At 40.5% G+C, this 25,153-nt stretch overlaps 1 protein-coding gene across 1 annotated transcript in view; it reads right to left on the bottom strand.

Annotated features, from left to right (window-relative positions):
* PGAP1 (post-GPI attachment to proteins inositol deacylase 1) overlaps positions 1 to 25,153 on the bottom strand; it is a 1,745,445-nt gene that overhangs the window by 650,373 nt on the left and 1,069,919 nt on the right. The window contains exon 17 of the mRNA XM_077275621.1: positions 12,956 to 13,022. Within this exon, the coding sequence (XP_077131736.1) occupies positions 12,956 to 13,022 (67 nt within the window). The remainder of the gene's footprint in view (positions 1 to 12,955; positions 13,023 to 25,153) is intronic.

The raw sequence follows: 25,153 nt of genomic DNA, 5'->3' as shown, positions 1-25,153 counted from the left end.
TTTCACAACACAGTGGCTCCTTCTTCAGGCAAGATTTAAAATAGATTAATAAGAAAACAGCACAACATTTAAGGGATATCACAGTAGGACACTTGTTCATGAGGTGGGAGGTGTGATGCCTCCTAAAAATAAGCCAAGGAAATCAAATTAGGCATTTTGTTACAAATGGAGAGGTGTCCTTAATTATCTGGAGTGCGTCTGATGGAGGCATAAATTCAGGTGTTAAATTGAGTTCTAGTGTCAAAGCATTGAACAACTGTATCAGTTTGAACTCACAAATTTTTATTTCTGTCATCCTTAAAATGACCTTTTAGTATTAAGACTTTTAAGTCTATCATACAATGTCCAGTTCCAGAGAAATGCTTTCCCACAGGCGTGTCCATTTCATTCCTGATTGTGTGTCTGTGTAGATTCATCCATGTTTGTAGTCTTTGCATGGTTTCCTCAATATAGATACCTCCAGGGCATCTTGTACATTGTATCAAGTACTCCACATTGGAGGATGTACATGCAAAGAAACCCATAACTATACAGTAGTCCTCATTTGTGTTTGGTATGCAGACTATAGTTGTTGGTAATATGTGAGTACAAGTTTTGCATTTTTTATTGTTACATGGGAATGTGCCAGGCACTTATGGTGATGAGAGGACACTTATGACAAGGAGATTCCTTAAGTTAGGGGGCTGTTTGTAGGAGACAAGTGGTAGTTCTGGGAATATGTTTTTCAATTTGTGGTCTCTGTGGAGTATGTGTTGGAGATCAGCACCAATTTTCCTTAGGATGCTCATGTGGGGGTTGTATGTGACCACAAGGGACACTCTGTTGTCCTCTCTCAGTTTGTAATCCAGGACGCAGCTTCTAGGGATCTTTGCAGCCCTGTTCATCTTTTACCAGTGAATGACATCCTTGTTGTAGGAATGTATTCCTCAGTGATAGCAGCTGTAGTTCCCGGTCTTTATTGTCTGAGCAGAGCCGAATGTACCTCAGAGCTTGACTGTAGTTTATGGATTTTTTGTGCATCTTGGATGAAAGCTGTTCCATCTAAGATAAGCCAGACGTCCTGTGGGTTTATGGTAAATTGATGTTTGTATGGCGTTGTCCTTGATGTATATGCTCATGTCCAGAAAATATGTTTGGGACTTTGAAAAGTTGAGGTGAGCTTGATGATTGGGTGGTACTTGTTGAAGTTATTGCGGAAGGTGAACAGATCATCTTTTGAGCATGTTCAGTTTATTAGCAGATCATCAATGTAGCGAAAGTATTTAAGAGGCTTAATAGAGCAAGAAACAGACAAACTCCTCCTCTAGTTTCGCCATTAATAGGTTAGCATATTGTGGGGACATTTTCCTTCCCATGGTGCTGCCCATACACTGTTGGTATAAATTGTTCCCAAAAGAAAAATAGTTGTGATGGAGCACAAATCTGATAAATTGCAATGTTGGTTCTATGGCTAGATTGTACAGGATCTACAAGGAATTATGGCAGAGGATCCCCAAAATCCAGGTGTGAAAAATTTGTTGCATCATTCCCAAAAAGACTCATGGCTGTACTAGCTCAAAAGGGTGATTCTACTCAATACTGAGCAAAAGGTCTGAATACTTATGACCATGTGATATTTCAGTTTTTATTTTTATTAAGTTTGCAAAAATTACTACATTTCTGCTTTTTTATCAGTCAAGATTGGATGCAGAATGTAAATTAATGAGAAAAAAATGAACTTTTTTGAATTTACAAAATGGCTGCAATGAAACAAAGAGTTTAAAATTTAAAGGAGTATAAAAACTTTTCATACCCACTGTATGCTTAGAGACCAAACATGGCCTAGCTGCTGGCAATTATATTATGGCCCCTATGGCTTTGGGGCCTTTTGGTGTGGTTTAACCACGGTGCTGACAATGTGCATCTTATTAATATCAGATCTATAGAAATTCCAATATGCTATGTTTTTTTTACGGCAACATATCATCTGTGCTTTATTATTGTAACTGCAGTGACCATGGGTATATCTAAAGGGTGTCAGATCTTCATTTAATTCACTCAAAACCTAATAAGCCTTTTTCTGTCTCTCTGTCTATGCACAATACACATCCTCTTCAGTCACCTGGCCATAAAGAGGACTCCTTGCATGTTAATTAAGCTGCTTCACATCTCTTTGTGCACTGCCATCTTGCACAAATGCAGCTTTGAGTGCTAGATTTTTTTTCCTTATGGCAAATGAGAGAGTAAACAAAAGGATGGAGGGATATGCAGGACCTCAAGGGTTTTTAATATTTTCTATGACAGTCAGTAAAACCTTACTAGAACAGCTAAACTATATATGGAGTTAATTATAATCCCTTTAAGGGCACAGTCAGACAGCCTTATAACACGGATGGTGATTCTCCTGTCCCGAGTGTGACAGCTGCATAGAAATGCATGCTGTCAGGAGAGCAGAAGGCCAGGCCGAGCATTGTGATATGATAGTCATCCGTGTTATATGGCAGTCTGACTGTGCCCTAAAAGATGACAGCTGTGTACTGACTACTATTTAGTAAGAGTGTGTTCACACTTATGCAACCACATTATGTTAGTTTTATTTCATACTCAAAATAATTTCAGTTTTTTTCAATGGATTTGTACAGATTATGGGTGACATTATAAGTGGAAAATATTTGAAAAGATTGAACACTGAGTTTCACAGATCAGACAAACAGAATAATTGGAATCAACAGTGCTATATAAATAATAATCTGTTTTTAAAATGGATATGTGTAAAGATCAATGATACTCTACACCATGTTACAAATTATTATGCAAATTGGATTTAAGTGTCAAAGATTTAATTATTTTGTTTTTCATATAAACTCGTGGATGGTATTGTGTCTCAGGGCTCAATGGATCACTGAAATCAATCTTAAACACATGTGATAATTAGTTTTCCAGGTAATTCTAAATAAAGGAACACTACTTAAAAATGATGTTACACATTATTAAAGGGACAATGTCACCTGAATTTGGAGGGGACAATTTTCAGCCATAGGGGCGGGGTTTTCGGGTGTTTGATTCACTCTTTCCTTACCCGCTGGCTGCATGCTGGCTGCAATATTGGATTGAAGTTCATTCTCTGTCCTCCATAGTACACGCCTGCATAAGGCAAGATTGTGTGACAAAAGCAAGGAGGTGAAAGAGTCATGTTTTCGGCCGGAATCATGGGGAAACAGCTGGTAGGGCCATTTAAGGTTCCTGAAGGTGTGAAAATGACCTCTGCAAAGTATATAGCTTTTCTGACTGACTTTCTTCCATGGTATAAAAAGCAGAAACGTGACTTCAGGAGCAAAATCATCTTCATGCTGACAATGCACCATCTCATGCTGCAAAGGATACCTCTGAGTCATTGGCTGCCATGGGCAAAAAAGGAAATAAACTTATGGTGTGGCCACCATCTTCCCCTGACCTCAACCCTATAGAGAACCTTTGGAGTATCATCAAGCAAAAGATCTATGAGGGTGGGAGGCAGTTCACATCAAAACAGCAGCTCTGGGAGGCTATTCTGACATCATGCAAAGAAATACAAGCAGAAACTCTCAAAAAACTCACAAGTTCAATGGATGCAAGAATTGTGAAGGTGATATCAAAGACGGGTTCCTATGTTAACATGTAACTTAGCCTGTTAGGATGTTTTGGAGTTAAATAGCTTTTCTGTTCAGTGAATTTGACCTCATAATGCTGCAAATTCCACAAAAGAGCATTTTCAGTTCTTTAAAACAAAGGTTTAGAAATTCTACTGTGCCTAATAATTTGGAAAAGTGTATTTTGAGTTTTTATTCATTTTGGAGATTATACTGTTATCATTGGAAGGTTTCTTCAATAAAATTTGATGTACAATCTAACGGGTGATGAGTTTTATTACACTGACTGTCATTTGCACTGACCATTTAGGAAAATCCGAGAAAAATATCATTTGCATAAAAATTTGGAACATGGTGTACTAATTAGTATGTGGTTTAAAAAAAAAAAAAAAGCCCACAGATGGATAGCTACAATTGATGTGTGAATCTAGCCTTATTCAAACCAGAAAAACAATGGTTTACTGCTTAACCAGAACTTTGAAGCACATAAAAGCAGCTTTGCAGCCCAGCAGTAGCATAGGAGGGCTTATTTTTGAGAAAGTCCCATGGCTTATTGTCTCGTTAATCCACCTCTACACAGAGATATATTTTTTTATATGTAATTTGTTTAACCCCTTTGCACTTCAAGATGAAACAGCACATCATAGTTCGGATTCGCATGAATTGAACAGACTCTGCATCTCATAGTTACATACATAGTTACATAGTTATTTAGGTTGAAGGAAGACTTTGAGTCCATCTAGTTCAACCCATAGCCTAACCTACCATGCCCTAACATGCCAGAGGAAGGCAAAAAAAAAAACATGTGGCAAAGAGTAAGCTCCACATTGGAGAAAAAAATTCCTTCCCGACTCCACATACAGCAATCAGACAAGTTCCCTGGATCAACACCATATCAAGGAATCTAGTGTATATACCCTGTAACATTATACTTTTCCAGAAAGGTATCCAGTTGCCTCTTAAATTTAAGTAATGACTCACTCATTACAACATCATAAGGCAGAGCGTTCCATAGTCTCACTGCTCTTACAGTAAAGAATCTGCGTCTGTTATTATGCTTAAACCTTCTTTCCTCCAGACGTAAAGGATGCCCCCTTGTCCCTGTCTCAGGTCTATGATTAAAAAGATCATCAGAAAGGTCTTTGTACTGTCCCCTCATATATTTATACATTAAAATAAGATCACCCCTTAGTCTTCGTTTTTCCAAACTAAACAGCCCCAAGTGTAATAACTTATCTTGGTATTGCAGACCCCCAGTCCTCTAATAACCTTGGTTGCTCTTCTCTGCACCCACTCTAGTTCAGCTATGTCTTTCTTATACACCGGAGACCAGAGCTGTGCACAGTATTCTAAGTGTTTTCGAACTAGTGACTTGTATAGAGGTAAAATTATGTTCTCCTCATGAGCATCTATGCCTCTTTTAATACATACTATTATGTTATCTGCCTTTATAGCAGCTGCCTGACACTGGCCACTGAATATGAGTTTGTCATCCATCCATACACTAAGGTCTTTTTCATTGACGGTTTTGCCCAGAGTTTTAGAATTAAGCACATAGTTATACATCTTATTACTTCTACCCAAGTGCATGACCTTACATTTATCCACATTAAAGCTCATTTGCCGTTTATCAGCCCAAGCTTCTAGTTTACATAAATCATCCTGTAATATAAAATTGTCCTCCTCTGTATTGATTACCCTGCAGAGTTTAGTGTCATCTGCAAATATTGAAATTCTACTCTGAATGCCCCCTACAAGGTCATTAATACATATGTTAAAAAGAAGAGGGCCCAATACTGACCCTGTGGTACCCCACTGCTAACCTCGACCCAGTCCGAGTGTGCTCCATTAATAACCACCCTTTGTTTACTATCCCTGAGCCAGCTCTCAACCCACTTACACATATTTTCCCCTATCCCCATTATTCTCATTTCATGTATCAATTTTTTGTGTGGCACCGTATCAAAAGCTTTTGAAAAGTCCATATACACTACATCTACTGGGTTCCCTTGGTCCAGTCCGGAACTTACCTCTTCATAGAAGCTGATCAAATTAGTCTGACATGAACGGTCCCTAGTAAACTCGTGCTGATACTGGGTCATGAGGTTATTCCTCTTCAGATACTCCAGTATAGCATCTCTTAGAAAACCCTCCAGAATTTTACCCACAGTAGAGGTTAAGCTTACTGGCCTATAATTACCGAGTTCAGTTTCTGTCCCCTTTTTGAATATTGGCACCACATTTGTTATACGCCAGTCCTGTGGTAAAGACCCTGTTATTATGGACTCTTTAAAGATTAAAAATAATGGTCTATCAATGACTGTACATAATTCCTGCAGTACTCGAGGGTGTATCTCATCCGGGCCCAGAGATTTGTCAATTTTAGTGATTTTTAGACGCCACCATACTTCCTGCTGGGTTAAGCAGGTGACATTTAATGGGGAATTTTTGTTATCACTGATCATATTGTCTGCCATGGGATTTTATTGTGTAAATACTGATGAAAAAAGTCATTGGTTTCCTCCTATTTCTAGTATGTTTATTCCCATACGGTATATACTGTGCACAGGTCCTATCCAGGATGCTAATAAACATCTCCCATTTTCTTTGTGTATTTTTATGTCTCAGGATATCGTCCCAGTTAATTGCACCAAGATCCTCTCTCATCCGTTGGAAATTTGCCCTCCTGAAGTTTAGTGTCCTTGTCACCCCTCTACTACACATCTTATTAAAGGATACACAAAAACTTATTATTTTGTGATCACTATTCCCCAAGTGACCCCCAACTCTTATATTTGATATGCGGTCTGGCCTGTTGGTTAATATTAGGTCTAGCAGTGCCCCCCTTCTTGTTGGGTCCTGAACCAGTTGTGAAAGTTAATTGTCTCTCATAGTTGTCAAAAACCGATTACCTTTGCTGGAACTGCAGGTTTCTGTTCCCCAATCTATTTTAGGGTAGATGAAGTCCCCCATAATAATGACTTCTCCTTGAGTCGCAGCTTCATTTGCTTTACGAGGATATTCTCCATTGCTTCCAATATTTTTGGAGATTTATAACAAACCCCTATCAGTAATTTATTATTTTTTCCCCCTCCCCTTATCTCCACCCACAGGGACTCTACATTTTCATTAAATTCACCTATATTATCACGCAGGATGGGTTTTAAGGACGATTTTACATATAGACACACCCCACCCCCTCGCTTATCTGTACGGTCATTTCTGAACAGGCTATAGCCCTGCAAGTTAACAGCCCAGTCATGGCTCTCATCCAGCCATGTTTCAGATATCCCCACCATGTCATAATTATGCTCCAACAACATTAGTTCTAATTCGTCCATTTTGTTGGCGAGGCTTCTGGCATTAGTATACATACACTTGATGTTCCTCTCTGTACCTCTATACTTTCTTAAATTATTAACTGTTCTAACCCCACCTCCCATGCCACCGCCACCCCAACTTCCTTATTTGTGCCCAGGTCTCTATCTGCACTATCTTCCCCTCCTATAAATTGAATACCCTCCCCCCATTCCCTAGTTTAAACACTCCTCCAACCTTCTAGCCATTTTCTCCCCCAGCACAGCTGCACCTTCCCCATTGAGATGCAGCCTGTCCCTAGCGTAGAGCCTGTAGCCCACTGAGAAGTCAGCCCAATTCTGCAGGAACCCAAACCCCTCCTTCCTACACCAATTCTTGAGCCACTTATTAACCTCCCTAATCTCCCGTTGCCTCTCTGGCGTGGCACGTGGTACAGGCAGTATTTCGGAAAATACCACGTTAGAGGTCCTTGCTTTCAGCTTGCAGCCTAATTCCCTGAAATCATCTTTAAGGACCTTCCACCTACCTCTAACTTTGTAATTTGTGCCAATGTGCACCATGACCGCTGGGTTCTCACCAGCCCCTCCCAGTAATCTGTCCACCCGATCAGCGATGTGTCGGACTCGAGCGCCAGGTAGGCAGCACACCGTTCGACGATCCCTGTCTTTGTGACAGATTGCCCTATCTGTTCCACTAATAATTGAGTCCCCCACTACCAGTACCTGTCTGGCCTGACCTGCTCTCCTATTTCCCTCCTAACTGGAGCAGTCACTCCTCCAGCTTTTAGAGGACATGCCTGGCTGCAGCAATGCTACCCCTGTACTGGCATCCCCCTCATCTGCCAACTTAGCAAACTTGTTAGGGAGTGCCAGATCAGGACTAGCCTCCCTGGCACTCTTCCCTCTACCCCGCTTCCTAAATGTCACCCAGCTTGCTACTTCACTGTCCTGCAACTCCATCCTACCACCCACCCCCTCATCTATCCCATTGAGCGTCTGCTCAGTAAGCAGAAGACTCCTGTCCATGTTGTCAATTGATCTCAGTGTTGCCAGCTGCACATTTAGATCCAGAATCTGGGCTTCCAAATGCTCAACGTGCTCACATCTCGCACAGCAGTATGCACCCTCGACCAGCTGATCAAGGACTGCATACATGTGGCAAGATGTGCACTGGATGGCATTAACAATAGTGGAGCACATTTCCTAATGGGGATTGCACCACACAGAAACGTTAAATAAAAAATAAATACAAAGTATTAATAAAAAACAGACAGCAATTCCTCCCTTGGAAACTCCCTGATTCCAAAGTCACTGAATCACAATTCACACTTACCGCCGTTCACACTTACACTCAGGTCACACTCAGCTCGTTCACACTCACTATGCTGAAGATTTATAGATTTTTTTTTCTCTATTTCCACTCAACAGCAATCTACCTTGCTGTTCAAATGCACTTCCAAAAAAGAGTGATCAAAAGATCGTATCTGCACCAAAATTGTATCACTAAAAATGTCAGCTTGGCGTGCAAAAATAAGCCCTCACCCAACCCAAGATCACGAGAAATGGAGCCACTACGCGTATTGAAAAATTACACAATTTTTATTTAAACATTTTTTTCACCACTTTTTAAACATTTTTTTTCACCACTTAGATAAAAAAAGAACCTAGACATGTTTGGTGTCTATAGACTCATAATGACTGGAAGAATTATAACGGCTGGTCAGTTTAAGCATTTAGTGAACCTAGTAAAAAAGCCAAAGGGAAAAAAAAATGTGGAATTGCATTTTTTTTGCAATTTCACTGCACTTGAATTTTTCCAGTTTTCTAGTACACAACATGGTAAAATCAATGGTGTCATTCAAAAGTACAACTCTTCCCACAAAAAACAAGCCCTCACATTGCCATATTGATGGAAAAATAATGTTATGGCTCTGAGAAGGGGAGCAAAAAACAAAAAAACAATACCGAAAAAAGCTCTGGGGGTTAAGGGGTTAAATCACTAAATGTTGCGATTGAACGCAATTGTAAGGATTCCGGACTTCCCTTGTTCCTGTTCGCCCTGATCCAAGATGGAGTCTTGGATCTCACCCTGTCATGGAACTTCCTGTCTGTCCTGATTATTTAAGTCCGAGTCATGTGGTGTTCTGTGCTTGGGTATTTTGTGCTGCTGGCTCCTGAGCTTCTGCCTGTGTTCTGGAGAACTCCCTGCTTCAGCTGCTCACTACTCGGCAGTCTGCCTCGCCCCTTTGAGCTGCATCTCACCTCTGGAACTGCTGCGACTGGCAGCACACCTGTGGAAGGATTTCCCTTGTTTGCTAAGCTTTTCCCAGTGATGCGCCTCTTTGCACAACCAAATCAGGTGAGCAAGATTCCAGTGTTGCTTTTCTCACCAAGAGAGTTTTGTACTTATCTACTACGCTTAGATAGCGCTCTCCCTCTTTTTCCCTTCATCCTCTTTCACCAGGACTTCATGCTGAATGCACCACCTGCATATTATTGAACTTCCACAAACAAGTGTTGTGCGCACGTGGGATCAAGTTTTGCTGGATTTCCTCGTTAAGTACTGTGTGCATTTCTACTTCACTTCTGCTGGATTCCCTAGTTTAAGTACTATGTGCATTTCCACTAATAACCTACTGGACATCCTTGTCAAGTGTCTTGTTTGCCCCCTCGTCATATCCTTGCTGGACTGGTTCATATTAGCGGTCGCGTCCCGCAATCCACTGTGCTGTGATTTACTATATTGTGCTGAGCATCTCGTTACAATTGCAGGGATATCTGTGTTAGTTCTGTTTTCTCTCCTGTTTACCATATTGTGCTGAGCACCTTGTTACAACTGCAGGGATATCTGTGTTAGCTTTGTTTGCATTTCTGCTTTGTTTAAATACATCTTTTACTGCAGCTTTGCTCTCAGACTGATTTTATCCCACGCTATCAGATTCCTTAGTACCTATATATTGTTACAGCGTTCACAGTATTCCAGGAGCCGGCACAGGGATGACCGCTCATCTTCCACTGGATCTGAGACCCCACGGCGTGACAAAGGGTCCCAATTGGTGCCATGGTGACCCAATGTCGTCATGACGACATCCGGATCACTAGAGTTAGGAAAGTTGCTGATAATGCTCAGTGCATAATCAGCAACTTTCTATGTCAGTGCAGAGCCGACAGTTTGTAAAGCAGAAGGATGCTGCTGCATCCCCATGCTGTAGAAGCAATCGGCCTGCAAAAAATGATAGTCCCATAGTGGCATAGTGAGACAAAGTAAAATAAAATAAATCAAAAATAATACAAAAATCAAAATATATTGTAAATATAAGTAAAAAAAAATTGTATGGAAAAATATATAAAAAATATATAAACAATAAAAGTACACATGTTGCCACGTCCACAACAACCCAACCTATAAAACTAGTTAACCCCTTTAGTGAAATAAAATAAAAAAACAAGGCAAAAAACATTCTTTATCATCATACTGCCTAACAAAAAGTGGAATGAAGTGCGATAAAAAATGTGGACATACATAAACGTGGTATCGCTGAAACCGTTATCTTGTTCCGCAAAAAGCAAGCCACCATACAGCTCCATTAGTAAAAAAAATAAAAAAAAAGATATAACTCTCAGAATAAAGCAATGCAAAAATAATTATTTTTCTATAAAATAGTTTTTATTGTGTAAAAGCGGCAAAACATAAAATCCAACATAAATGAGGTATCACTGTAATCATACTAACCCAAAAAATAAAACTGCCTTATCAATTATACCACATAAGGAACAACCCTCGCGGGCAGGGTCCTCCCTCCTTATGTACCCGTGTGCCTTGTTTTTTTTTTTGCTCATGTCTAATGTATTTGTCTATATTTGCCCCGTATTTCACATGTTAAGCGCCATGGAATAAATGGCGCTATAAAAATGCATAATAATAAATAATAATAATAACCCCCCCCCCGAAAATAAAATCCTGAATTGCTGGTTTTTGTTAATTCTGCCTCCCAAAAATCGGAATAGAAAGATATAAAAAGATTTCATGTGCCCGAAAATGGTACCAATAAAACGTCAACTCATCCGGAAAAAAAAAACAAGCAGTCACATGACTGTGGGTCAAATATAAGGAAAAATTATAGCTCTCAAAATATGGTGATGCAAAAACTATTTTTTTTTTTTTTTGTGCAAAAAAAAAGTCTTATAGTGTGTGTGACTGCAGCCAAACATAAAAACCCAATATAAGGCAGCTGCCACACTAGCAGTATTTGGTCAGTATTTTACATCAGTATTTGTAAGCCAAAACCAGGAGTGAGTGATACATACAGAAGTGTTGCATATGTTTCTATTATATTTTTCCTGTAATTGTTCCATTTTGGCTTACAAATACTGATGTAAAATACTAACCAAATACTGCTAGTGTGACGGCAGCCTAAATCTGGTATTGCTGTAACCACACTGACCCGAAGAATAAAGTTGCCTAATCACTCATTCCACATGAGGAGCAGTGTAAAAAATATACTAAATCCAATTATTCACATGTTGTTCATTTATACATTCTGACCACCCAAAAATCGTAGTATGGCACACATTAATCCTGTTCTCTGCACTGAGTGCTTGGCACCAGAGTTTCTGTGTAAATCTCTGAAATACGTGATTCAGATGGAACCTCTGGAGGAACGTTCCTTATAATGAGGCAGATGGAGGCACTGTGGAGGCTGTCTGACCTGTGATCTGGCAGTGTCAGTCTTTTTAGGCTTGCACAAAGTGGCGACGGTCACAGTGTTATGCACGTCTGAAAGGGACACCGCTGAACAGAGGCCAGACAGAATCCAGAGTAACTCTTCTGCCTCTTTATAGTGAATGGATTCCTCGGGGGTTTCAACTGAATCACATTACTCAGATTTAGATGGAAAAGCCAAAGTAAGTGGTCAGCATAGAGCGATGTATAAATGTGATCCCAAACGTTATGTAAAGTGCTCCCAATAAAAGCTTCAACTCAATCCACAAAAAAGCAAGCCCTCACTCAGGTCTGTCATCAGAAATATAGGGGGTTTTCACGTTACTGGTAGCACAAAGGTTGTGGAAAAGCAAAATGGCTCCTCACCAGCCAAAATAAATTCAGCAAATTTTCTGCTCTCAAAGCCAAATGCCCTTTTCCCTTCTGAGCCCCATAGTGCACCGAAACCACAAATTGTGTCCACGTTTATCACCTCAGAAGCGATGAGAGCCCACCTAACTTACGGGTGCATGCCTCCAAAAGCACGGGCAGCATGAATAGTAAAAAGTTGGTCACACAGGGTTAATAGCAGCGGTAACAGAGTGCGTTACACCACGGCATAACGCGGTCCGTTACCGCTGCCATTAACCCTGTGTGAGGGCAGACTGGAGAGGAGTATGGAGCGGGCACTGACTGCGGGGAGTAAGGAGCGACCATTTTTCCGCCGGACTGTGCCCATCGCTGATTGGTCGTGGCTGTTTTGCCACGACCAATCAGCGACTTGGATTCCATGACAGACAGAGGCCGCAACCAATGAATATCCGTGACACAGACAGAAGGACAGACAGACGGAAGGGACCCTTAGACAATTATATAGTAGATATGAATTTTGAACTACACTACAAATCTCCGCATTGGCTAGGCATTCTTTCCATTTGCCCAAGGCTGTTTTCAGTAAGAGCTGGGTTTTACCTTTATTTTCTTTGTTTTTTTAATTTCAAGGCCTAGGTCAAGGAGAGGGAAGTCCAATAGTATAGGTTTCCATGTATAGGAGTTGCCTTGTCACGAGCAGATGAGCTTACAAAATCTGATCAAACTGTGCACTAAGGACAGTAATTTAATTCTGAAAGTATATTCTGTGCAGCAGGAAAGTAGCTCAAAATTCATACCATGGGGCACACTGAATAAAGTTTTATTTATTTGTTTGTTTGTGTGCATTAAACATGTACAATGTTAATTCCGACTAGGCGTTATACATTGAAACATATTTAATACTTTAAATATTTAATTGATAAACATGTTAACACACTTAATACAAGATAAATTACCTTGGTACTCTAATTATATCCTCATGTGACCATGGCACGTGTAATCTGTAAATAGTAGATTTCATTTCTGCAAAGAGTAACTATCCATTAGTAATTAATATTAATCAGGAAATGGAAACATGTGATTAGTAAAATCAGATTTTAAAAAAAAAATCTTTTTATAATATATCATTACATTTGATAATTCTACATTTACTATGTGCATATAGATTATATATAGTGGATATAAAGTCTACTCACCCCTGTTAAAATGCCCTATTTTTGTCATGTTAAGAATTACAAGGAATAATTCTTTCAGAATGTTTTATATCTTTAATCTAAGTGGTAACATTTGTCCTTTTGGAGAATGGTATACTTGGCATTTCAGTGTAAGGAGGCTTATATGTCATGCAATGCTCCTCTGTGAAATTAAATATGCAACAAATCTACAGATAGAAATATGACTTAAACTCTAGTGCCAAACTATTAGAAGTAGCAATCCTAAAAAAATCATTATTGACCCTTTAATGAATCTTGCAATATGACTTAGGATAAAAGTCAAACCAGAATCTCAATTTGCAGATACAGTGCTTCAGGGTGTTACCCATCATCAGTGCAAAAATCTGCACAAGTTCACACTGACAAGGGGCAATGCCCCGAAACGCTGTGTCTGAAAATTGAGATTCTGGCTTAACTTTTATAACAAGTCGAAAGGCAAGGTTCATTAAAGGGTCAATATTGACTTTTAGAATTGCTACTTCCAATAGGTGGCACTAGACTATGTCCACATCCTTGCTGAAGAGGCAATTTGCATATATCTTTACAGATTGAATGCTGTGACAAGTTGTGCGTAATTTGTACATTTTAAATGAAAAATAAATCTTGAGTAGAAAAATAAAAAAAAATAACTAAAATAATGTGGTTGCATAAATATGCACACACTTAAGCTAATATTTTTTTAAGAACCCTTTGAATTTATGACAGAATTTAGCCTTGTTAACTAGGCACATCTAAAACTGGCAATCTTTGTCCACTCTTTTTTGCGGAAATGCTCCAATCTGTCAGACCGCAAGGGCATCTCCTATGTACCGTGCCCTCTTCAGGTCAATCCACAGACTGAATTCAGGTCAGGTTTAGTGGAATCATTCTTTTGTCGATTTGGAGAAATGCTTAGGGTCGTTATGTTGAAAGATGAAATTCCTAATTTACAGTTTTTTTTGGCAGAGGACTGAAGGTTTTTATGCAAATTAAGACTGATATTTGGAACCGTTCATTATTTTCTCCACCTCCACCAAAAGCCCAAGTTAAAGCTGCTGAAAAGCAGCCCCATTGCATAATTCTCATTTTCTCGGTATGGTAATCTTTTGATGTTGCATAGTACATAACGGTGTGCAAATCTTTATGGTGATTTAAGGCTACTTTTACACTAGCGTTAACTGCATTCCGTCACAATGCGTCGTTTTGCCGAAAAAACGCATCCTGCAAAAGTGTTCGCAGGATGCGTTTTTCCGCCATTGATTAACATTAAGCGACGCATTGTGACGGATTGACACACGTCGCACCCGTCGTGCGACGGATGCGTCGTGCAGTGGCGGACTGTCGGGAGCAAAAAACGCTACATATAACGTTTTTTGCTCACGACGGTCCGCTTTTTCCGACCGCGCATGCGCGGCCGGAACTCCGCCCCCACCTCCCCGCACCTCACAATGGGGCAGCGGATGCGCTGGAAAAATGCATCCGCTGACCCCGTTGTGCGGCGGAGACAACGCTAGCGTCGGGAACGTCGGCCCGACGCACAGCGACGGGCCGAGCCCGACGCTAGTGTGAAAGAAGCCTTACAGAAACTAATTTTGTTTAACATGGAGATTGCAATTTCCCATATAATGAGCTTTAATGAGTGCTTTATGCTTACAGACTTGCCAGAGGAAAAGATGAAGTTTACGCACAAGAAAAGCAAGCTTGTGACTTTTTTAGAGGAAATGGTGCAAAGTCTTCAGGATAGAATAGGTACACCGGAGCTCATCAAATTAGATGAGGATTTCCTTTACAGAGCAGAAGACTTTTGTCAGAATGTTGTAAGAGAAGAACTTTTCTGTGTTCCTGCAGAAACTCATGACAGACTATAAATAACTATTCAGAATATTCAAAAATAAGCACCTTTCAATCTACCTGCAGAAGAAGAAAAATGGAAGTAGTAGAATGAGGAGGCAGTCAGCACCCATACCGCTGCACAACCATTACCAGACTCTCGCACATGACAACTATGAAGATGCACATCAAATAAGTGCTTTGTCCACAAAGAACACTACACCAAGAAATCAAAAACCTCTTAAAGAGAGAGAAGCAATTTGGTGAAGAAGAAAAAGAGTGTTGGTTGTGGGGGATTCTGGAAAACTGTGTCCAGTTCTGGCCACCCCATTTTAAAAAAAGACATAGAAATACTGGAGCAAGTTTAGAGAAGAGCTACCAGGATAGTAAGCAGCCTGCAAAATATGTCCTATGGGGAACTGTTAAAGAATATGACAAAGTTTAGCTTGCAAAAAATAAAGCTAAGAGGAGACGTAATAGTGGTCTACAAATATCTGAATGGATGTCACATTTTAGAGGCATCATCCTTATTCACATTTGCACATGGAAACACTAAAAACAATGCAATGAAACTGAAATGGAGAAGATACAGATTAGATATTAAAAAAAAAAAACCTTTGCCACAAGAGGTGGTGAGCTCTCCTTCAATGGAACAGAGGCTGGACAGACATCTGTCTGAGATGGTTTAGTGACTCCTGCATTGAGCAGGGGGTTGGACATAATGACCCTGGAGGTCCCTTTAAACTCTACTTTGCACCACAAATACATTTTGGAATTATGGTCGAAAAGTTCAAACTTGGTCTCATCAGTCCATAACACATTTTCCCACATGCTTTTGATTGGCAAACTTGATTAATGTTTTGGCAAATAATACACAGGTTTGGATGGTTTTCTTTATAAGAAAAGGCTTCTGTCTTTCCACCCTATCCCAGACATGTGAGAAATATAGGAGACTGTTGTCACATGCACTACACATTGGTACTTTCCATAGATTCCTGCAGCTTCCTTAATGTTGCTGTGGGCCTTTTAGCAGCCTCCAGAACAAAATGTCTTTGTCCTTCAGTCACAATAATGTGAATATGCCATGTTTGAGTCTGCCTACCTTTACAAGACACACCCTGTGGGCAATTCCGACCCCCCCTTCTCTTCTGCCTGCTGCTATGTGTGTGTGAATCCCAAGCCCATCATTTCCACCCTCCCAAAATAATTTTTATGGTCCTCGTAGCTGCAGCAGACAATCCTCCCAGCTAGTACCAGCTAAAACTGGTGTAAGGCCCTTCCACACGGCAAGGATTTCTTTGCTCTATTATAGTGATATATTGGGCCACCGATTTGGGCTAGACATATAAGGAGTACATACTATGAATGTCCATCGGTAGATCTGTCAATCACTGTAAGCGCTAGCAGCTAAATGCAACCAACGAGTGCAAAGTGCAGATTGCTCCTAAACAGAGTGGAATAGCTAGCCCAAGTTTAGACTCATTAGAAAGCTAATTTCAATATAAGATAAGTGATAAGTGTGTCGTTATTCTGCTAGGTTCTCAGACACACTTATGAGTATTAAACATTGTTTTTTGCCAAAATGTGCACCCTGGCACCTAGGGGAGGGTGCAGGTAAACTAGCCCCTTTAGTGATGTCACAAGCCCAGAAGTATAAGTTACAGCCAGTCAGCCCAGCCTTCAGTCTTGCCTGAGAAGCTGTTGCACCAGGACCCTCTGATGAATTGGGATGTCTGGCTCCTCCACACCAGCATGGATAGCTAGGATGATCTAAGCAATATGTGAGTGTTAATCTTCTTTAATCACTGTTTTTTTTAATTGCTTTGCATATACTGTCTCATATTGCAAAATCTTTATATACCTTTTGTAAACACTGCCTACCTTTTGGAGTAAACCATAAAATTACTAGTCATCTCTCTATGCTCTATAACACATTTTTCACGGGCCTGAAGTTAATTACGCTACTAATTTGGGTTGGCTTGAACCCCTCTGTTGAGAAATCTGAGCTGGTGGCAGTGAAGTGTGTTCTGGGCTAGGTGGGTAAGCTGGCAGAGATGGAACAGGGTTTTATAAGCTATTGTCTGGCTGCGGCCTGAGCATTTATAATTCCCCCGCTGCAGCGTGCTGCTAGCCAGTCCACAGTGAAGCAGCCCATCCAGCGACTAATTATCCTAGATGTAGTTCCCTGACTGACTTGAGGGTAAGGGGGGCACCGGAGAGCTGCAAGTTCCGAAGTGGAACTGGAAAGTGGTATATACATAAATCCCTGCAGCTCGTAACATATTGTAGCAGCAGCGGGATAACTAAAATAAGCCCCTGCGGTAAATTGATAGGTCAATAGCCTTGTTTGTGTTTTCATCACATTGCAGCAGTGGTGGGATAACTAAAATAAGCCCCCTGCACATGTGATAGCCGTGTGCTGGCCAAAGGTCACCCCCCTTTTCATGACACCTTCCATCATTTTTTAAGGGATGTTCAGTTCTAGGTATCGTCCCTGTTATTTCAAATTTAAGCAAAGACTTGAAGACCATCTTCAGTGTTTCATGACACAGTTGTGCTCAAAAGTATACATACCCTGGCAGAATTTTTACTTTCTTGGACTTTTTTCAGAGAATATGAATGATAACACCAAACATTTTTCTCCATTCATGGTTAGTGGTTGAGTTAAGCGATTTATTGCTAACTACTGTGTTTTCTCCTTTTTAAATCATAATGACAACCCAAAACATCCAAATTACCCTGATCAAAAGTTCACATACCCCATTTCATAACACAGTGTATTGCCCCCTGTAACATAAATGGCAGCTTGAAATCTTTTGTGGTAGTTGTGGAAGAGGCTCTTTATTTTCTCAGATGGTATTCGACACCAAACTTTCCTTTACTCCCTATATCCGATCACTCACTTGCTCTTGTCACCTGCATCTTAAAAACATCTCCAGAATCCGACCTTTTCTCACCTTTGAAACTGCTAAGACTCTTACTGTCGCTCTTATTCATTCTCGTCTGGACTACTGCAACTCTCTTCTGATCAGCCTCCCTCTTACCAAACTTTCTCCATTACAATCCATCTTGAATGCGGCAGCCAGGGTCATATTTCTGTCCAACTGCTTCACCGATGCCTCCATCTTGTGCCAGTCATTACACTGGCTACCCGTTCGCTACAGGGTCCAATATAAACTCCTCTCTCTCACACACGAAGCCCTCCACAGTTCTGCACCGCCTTATATCTCCTCTCTCATCTCTGTCTATCACCCTACACAAGCCCTTCATTCTACAAATGACCTAAGACTAACATCCCCCGTAATCCAAACCTTGCACCTCCGTCTCCAAGACTTCTCTTGTGCTGCGCCAGCTCTCTGGAATGCACTTCCCCAGACAATCAGACTGATACCTAGCCCCGACCGATTCAAGCACACTTTAAAAACCCATCTCTTCAAACAAGCCTACCACATCAACTACTCAGTAAACTACCTTTGACCTGCTCCCTCGTTCTAAATATTATTCTAAATCTGCACCCTACTATTCATCTGTCTCCACACCCTCCATGCACATGATAACTGCACTTGATACTTGACTATTGCACTTAAACACACGGGCTGATGACTGGATCATGCAGCTTTATATGAAAATCCCTATTTATTATAATTGCCAGACCTGAAATAACAAGCACTTTTCACCTATTGTGTCCCCCCCATTTACTTGTAGATTGTAAGCTTGCGAGCAAGGACCTCACTCCTAATGTCACTGTTTAAATTGTCTTAACTTGTATTGAATTTGTCTGTACATGTCCCCGCTTAATTGTAATGTGCTGCGGAATATGTTGGCGCTATATAAATAAAAAATATTATTATTATTATTATTATTATTATTATTATTATTATTATGGTAAACCTGCTCACTCTTCTTAGTAAAAATCATCCAGTTACTGTAAATTCCTGGGCTGTCTATTATGAACTGCACATTTGAGATGTCACCAGAGTGGCTCAATGATGCTGAGGTAAGGAGACTGATATGGCCACTCCAGAAAATTCACTTTGTTCTGCTGTAGACATTAACAGGTCAACTTGTCCTTGTGTTTTGGATCGTTGTCATGTTGGAACGTCCAAGTACGCCCCATGTGCAGCTTCCGGGATGATAATTGCAAATTTGCCTGCAGAATTTGCTTATAACGTGCTGCATTCATACCCTTCTCCTCACTGAAAACTCAACCATGAGATTCCTAGGCTGTATTATAAACCGGATACGCACCATGAATTTTTTTTTTTTTTTTTTTGTTGCAAACATTGCAGATTTGCCTGTGGAATTTTCTGTGCAGATTCTGCATCTATTGGTAGAAAATGCAGGTACAAATCCGTGCAGATTTGATGCGTTTTTGGATTTTCATGTGTTTTTGTAAGCTAAATAATGATCTATTATTTAGTAAAAAAAAAAAAAAAAAAAGAATTGTGATGTCATTTCTTGTCCAACTTCTTCATTTACATACTCCATTGAAGAATATTGTTTACACACACAGATAGATAGATCTATAGATAGAGCTACAGATAGATCTATCTATTATCTATAGATCTATATATAGATCTATCTATCTATAGTTTATATATCGTTATATCAATCCATCTATCTATAGATATATCTTTCTATAGATTTATCTATCTATAGATAGATGAATAAATAGAAAATGCCAAGCCTGATGTTTAGTAATGAACATACTAAAACGGTACATAAAAAGTTAAACTAAATACACAAACACACACACACACACACACACACACACACAAAATCTGCGTTAGGCCAGAGTCACATTTGCTTGAAACTCGCACCTCAGTACCCGACACTCGGACCGGAGCGTTCAGCTCCATTGAAATACATGCAGCCGTACACTCCACTCCCAAGTGCAGGCGGCAGTGCGGGGTATTGATGCGAGAGACTCGTGCGTGTTTCTCACAAGTGTGACCCCGGCCTTAATCGCAATCTCTGTTCAATTAAAAAAAAAAAAAAATGGTGTGGGCTCCTGCACAATTTTCTGTACCAGAGAGGGAAGCCAGCGACTGGGGACCGATGATTCTAGTCTAGGAAGGGGTTAATACCCATGTATCTTCCCAGGCTATGCATATCAGCCCACAGCTGTATATTTAGCCTTTACTGGCTGTTAAAATAGGGGGACCCCCCAAAAAAATGAGGTGAAATCCCCCTATAAATAATAGCCAGAAAAGGCTATGCAGACAGCTGTGGGCTGATATTCATAGCCTAGGAAGGGAAAATGGATACTGCCCCCCGCCCCCTGGCTACAAACACCAGAACACAGCTGCCCCAGAAATGGTGCATCTGTAAGATGAGCCAATTACATCACATAGCCTCTCTCTTCCAACTGCCCTGTAGTGGTGGCATATGGGGTAATAGGGGATCAATGTCACCTTTGTATTGTAAGGTGACATCAAGCAGGCTTAGTAATGGACAGGTGTCAATAAGACACCTATCCATTACTAATCCTATAGATGTTAAAGGGTTAAATAAAGACAGAGCCAGAATAAAGTATGTTAATGAAATAAAACAGCACAGTTTCACCATTTTTATTGTTACACCTATTTCCTGTGATGCCCTCAATCTCCTGTAAAAAAGAGAAAAACAATAAACCAACACAAATAATCCCTGGTCCGACACAGTCTATAGGCCTCCAGTGACACACTGACAGGAGACAGTGGCTCCTGCAGTGTTATCCCTGAGTGTTGAATAAGTTCAGTCTCTCTCTTTATGGCACTGCTGCGTGAGAATTTCCCCATGCAGCGTGCTACAAGTGACAGTATGAACTCTGCTGTACTCCGCGGAGGGATGCAGTGTGGAGGATTACCTCCTGTCATTGAATCACCGGAGCCCCTGTAGAGCAGTCACATCTGCTGATGTGACAGCTCTCCAAGGGAGATTGTCGTGGGACACTAGTTATTAAATGAATTAGGCTGGTTTCACACTTGCATTTTGATCTGCAGCGTTTGTAAAAAAAACGCAGGTGGTGAAAAACGCATGTAAGCGCGTGCGAACGCTGCATTTTTTAGATGCATGCGTTTTTGCATGCAGTAAACAAATGCGGCGTTTTGACGCGTTTGCATGCGTTTTTTCCTGTGTTTGCGTTTTTGAAATGCATGCTGAGAAGTGTGTGACAGCTGCCAATCATCAAAATCAACTAGAAAACCCACTATTAATAGAATTAGCTAGGGTTTAGGGATAGGGTTAGGATCCCTAGGGTTAGGGGTAGCTTTTTATTAGAAAAATGTCCTGGTCACCAGGTCACTGATAATCCACCCCCCACCATCAAGGTGATAAAGGGATCCAAACCATAACCCTACCCCTAACCCTAGGGATCCAAACCCTAACCCTACCCCTAACCCTAGGGATCCAAACCCTACCCCTAACCCTAACCCTACCCCTAGGTATCCAAACCCTAACCCTAGGGATCCATAGGGATTGGCTACTATGTTGACCTGGAGACCAGGACATTCTTCTAATAAAAAGCTTTGTTCAATGTGGACACCCCAAGATATACGGTATTGCTATAGAGTGCTAAAAATATAAACTCGGAGAGTATTCACTGTCATATTGTTAGGGGTAGGGTTAGGGGTAGGGTTAAGGTTAGGGTTTGGATCCCTAGGGTTAGGGTTAGGATCCCTTTATCACCCTGATGGTGGGGGGTGGCTTATCAGGGTGTATTCTTTTTTTTTTTTTCTATAAAAACACATGCGTTTAAAACGCAAGCAAACGCATGTACGCAAAAACGCATGCGTTTCCATAGACATCAATGTATTTTCTGACACAAATCAAACGCAAATGAACGCATGCGTTTTTTTGCGGCAAAAACGCCTCTGAAAATTACTACATGTTGCATTTCTGCGACAGAACGCATGCAGCAAAAAAACACATGCGTCGTTAAACGCGGCCAAACGCGTACAAAAACGCATGCATTTTTAATGTTAAGCATAGGGAAAAAAACACATGCATTTTTTTTCGTTAAAAACGCTGCAGATCAAAACACAAGTGTGAAACCAGCCTAACATTGGATCAAGAAGTATACTGTTGGTTTATTTATTTTTTTTTACAGGTGATTAAGGGCTTTAGGGACTAGGTGTATGTTGTATACTGTATGTTGAATGTACTGTATGTACTGCATGTGTATATGTATGTTTTGTTTTTTTACACAGTAGCCAGATGATGGGACTACTGCTGTCCCATCATCCGGCTAGCTGTCACTGTAGCAAGCATAGCTGGATGGGACTAGTAGTCCCATCGGACGGTGCCTGCTTACACACACAGCCCCACAGACCCTCACACACACACACAGATACAACAGATACAAACACCCGCACATCTCCGCACACAGTCTTCACCCACACTCTTCCTCCTCCCTATCTGCAGCATTTCTCACACCCAACTCCGCAGCAAAACCATAGATCTTTTAAAACCTGCGGTTTTGCCTGACACAATGGTAGTCAATAGGTGCAGAAACGCTGCAGATCGGCAAAAATAATTGACATGCTGCGAAAATAAAACACTGCAAATCTGCACATTTTTTCCGTAGAATGTGCACACCAATTGTCAATTTCCCATTGACTAACATTGCTTGTGCACTACACTGCGGGTTTGATGCAGTTCCGCGAGTTCAAAAACACTGCGGAAACGCATCAAAATCCACAACGTGTGCACATAGCCTAAAATTTAACTAAGAAAATGTCAACATCAGGAAATATTATTTGTCAGGACTTAATCACAATATCACAGGACGGGAAGGTCACAAATACCACCAGCTGTGATCTTTGGAGTAAATAGCTCTCTGCTGCCCCCTATCGCTCGGACAATTACACAATTTGCCAATGATCAATGTAGAAGGCCGCAGGCTGTTCGCACCACTAGGACAGTTATTGGAAAATTAATGGTGAGCGTAAGACATATACAGGTGCATCTCACAAAATTAGAATATCAAAAAGATAGTTATTTCAGCTCTTTAATACAAAAAGTGAAACTCACATATTATATAGAGTCATTACAGAGTGATCTATTTCAGGTGTTTATTTCTGTTAATGTTGATGATTATTGCTTACAGGCAATGAAAACTAGTTAGTTATTATCTCAGTAAATTAGCACACTTTATAATACCAGCTTGAAAAAGAAAGATTGTAAAATGGCCTACTGAAATGTATGTTCAGTAAATGCACTCAATACTTGATTGGGGCTCAGTTTGCATCAATTACTGTATCAGTGCAGAGTGGCATGGAAGCGATCAGTCTGTGACACTGCTGAGGTGTTATGGAAGTCCAGGTTGCTTTTATAGCAGCATGCAGTTCATTTGCATTGTGGAGTCTGGCGTCTCTCATTTTCCTCTTGATAATACTCCACAGATTTTCTGTGTAGTTAAGGTCAGACAAGTTTGCTGGTCAATCAAGCACAGTGATCACGTTGTTTTTAAACCACTTATAGATACTTTTGGCAGTGTGGACAGGTGCCATGTCCTGCTGGAGAATTAAATTTCCATCTCCAATAAGCTTATCGGCAGAGGTAAGCATGAAGTAATCTCCTGGTAGACGGCTGCACCGACTTTGGTCTTGATAAAGCACAGTGGACCTGTATACATCAGCAGATGACATGGCTCCTGGAACCATCATTGATTGTGGATGCTTCACACTAGACCTTGGAAACCAAGGTCCCAGAGTATGGAAGAAGAGTGGAGAGTAGTGTTGAGCATTCCGATACCACAAGTATCGGGTATCGGCCGATACTTGCGGTATCGGAATTCCGATACCGAGATCCAATACTTTTGTGGTATCGGGAATCGGAATCAGAAGTTCCCAGTGTATGGTTCCCAGGGTCTGAAGGAGAGGAAACTCTCCTTCAGGCCCTGGGATCCATATCCATGTAAAAAATACATAATATACGAGTTTAACTATTTGTATTGAAGAACTGAAATTAACTTTTTGATGATATTCTAATTTTGTGATATGCACCTGTACACCTCAGGATTGCACCACATGGAATATGTGAATATACCCCAGTATGGTCACCACTAACTCCACAATAATCACAAACTACTCGCCGCCACCTCCAATACGTTTCAGTCGATTGTACACCGCTTAAGGTAGCTTTTGGCTTCGAGGCGCGGTTACAGAACAGAAGGATCAGAGCTATTAAATTTTATATTTAATCCAAAGGAAGGAAGTGTTTATGAAAAATATACAACAGATTTTACAAAAGGGACAAATCAATACAACCAATACAGATACACAAAATAAAAGGAATTAACAGGAGAACTTACTACATCGATCACAGAGACAATTCTGTTTAGTTGAAGGCAGAGTGCTCCGTTTGGAGGCCATCAATAAACGGAACTCATGCATACACGGGTGTGTAACTCTCTAGAGTAACACAGATAATTATTGAGCTTGATGTTTTATCAGACCCCGAGTATCACCCACAACCCACCCACCCGTGATGAGCTTACATGGGCCATGTTGTGGGCTGATTTCAGCACTTCATGATTTTAGGAAATCATAACTTATGCAATAACTCCTCATAGGTCAATCACAGGAGTTTGAAACAGATGTCATCTTTTGTATTGGGATTTTATTTACAGTGGGTACGGAAAGTATTCAGACCCCTTTAAATTTTTCACTTTGTTTAATTGCAGCCATTTGGTAAATTCAAAAAAGTTTTTCTTTTCCTCAATGTACACTGCACCCTATCTTGACTGAAAAAAAACTGAATTTCAGAAATTTGTTGCATATTTATTAAAAAAGTTAAATTGAAATATCACATGGTCATAAGTATTCAGACACTTTGCTTAGACACTCATTTAAGTCACATGCTGTCCATTTCCTTGTGATCCTCCTTGAGATGGTTCTACTCTATTGGCGTCCAGCTGTGTTTAATTAAACTGATAGGACTTGATTTCAAAAGGCACACGCCTGTCTATATAAAACCTCACAGCTCAAAGTGCATATCAGACCAAATTAAAATCATGAGGTCAAAGGAACTGGCCAAGTAGCTCAGAGACAGAATTTTGGCAAGACATAGATCTGGCCATGGTTACAACAGAATTTCTGCAGTACTCAAGGTTTCTAAGAACACAGTGGCCTCCATAATCCTTAAATG

This window comes from Ranitomeya variabilis, chromosome 7 (assembly GCF_051348905.1).
Source record: "Ranitomeya variabilis isolate aRanVar5 chromosome 7, aRanVar5.hap1, whole genome shotgun sequence".
In the NCBI taxonomy this organism is placed as follows: Eukaryota; Metazoa; Chordata; class Amphibia; order Anura; family Dendrobatidae; genus Ranitomeya; species Ranitomeya variabilis.
This window is presented reverse-complemented; position numbering and strand designations above follow the sequence as displayed.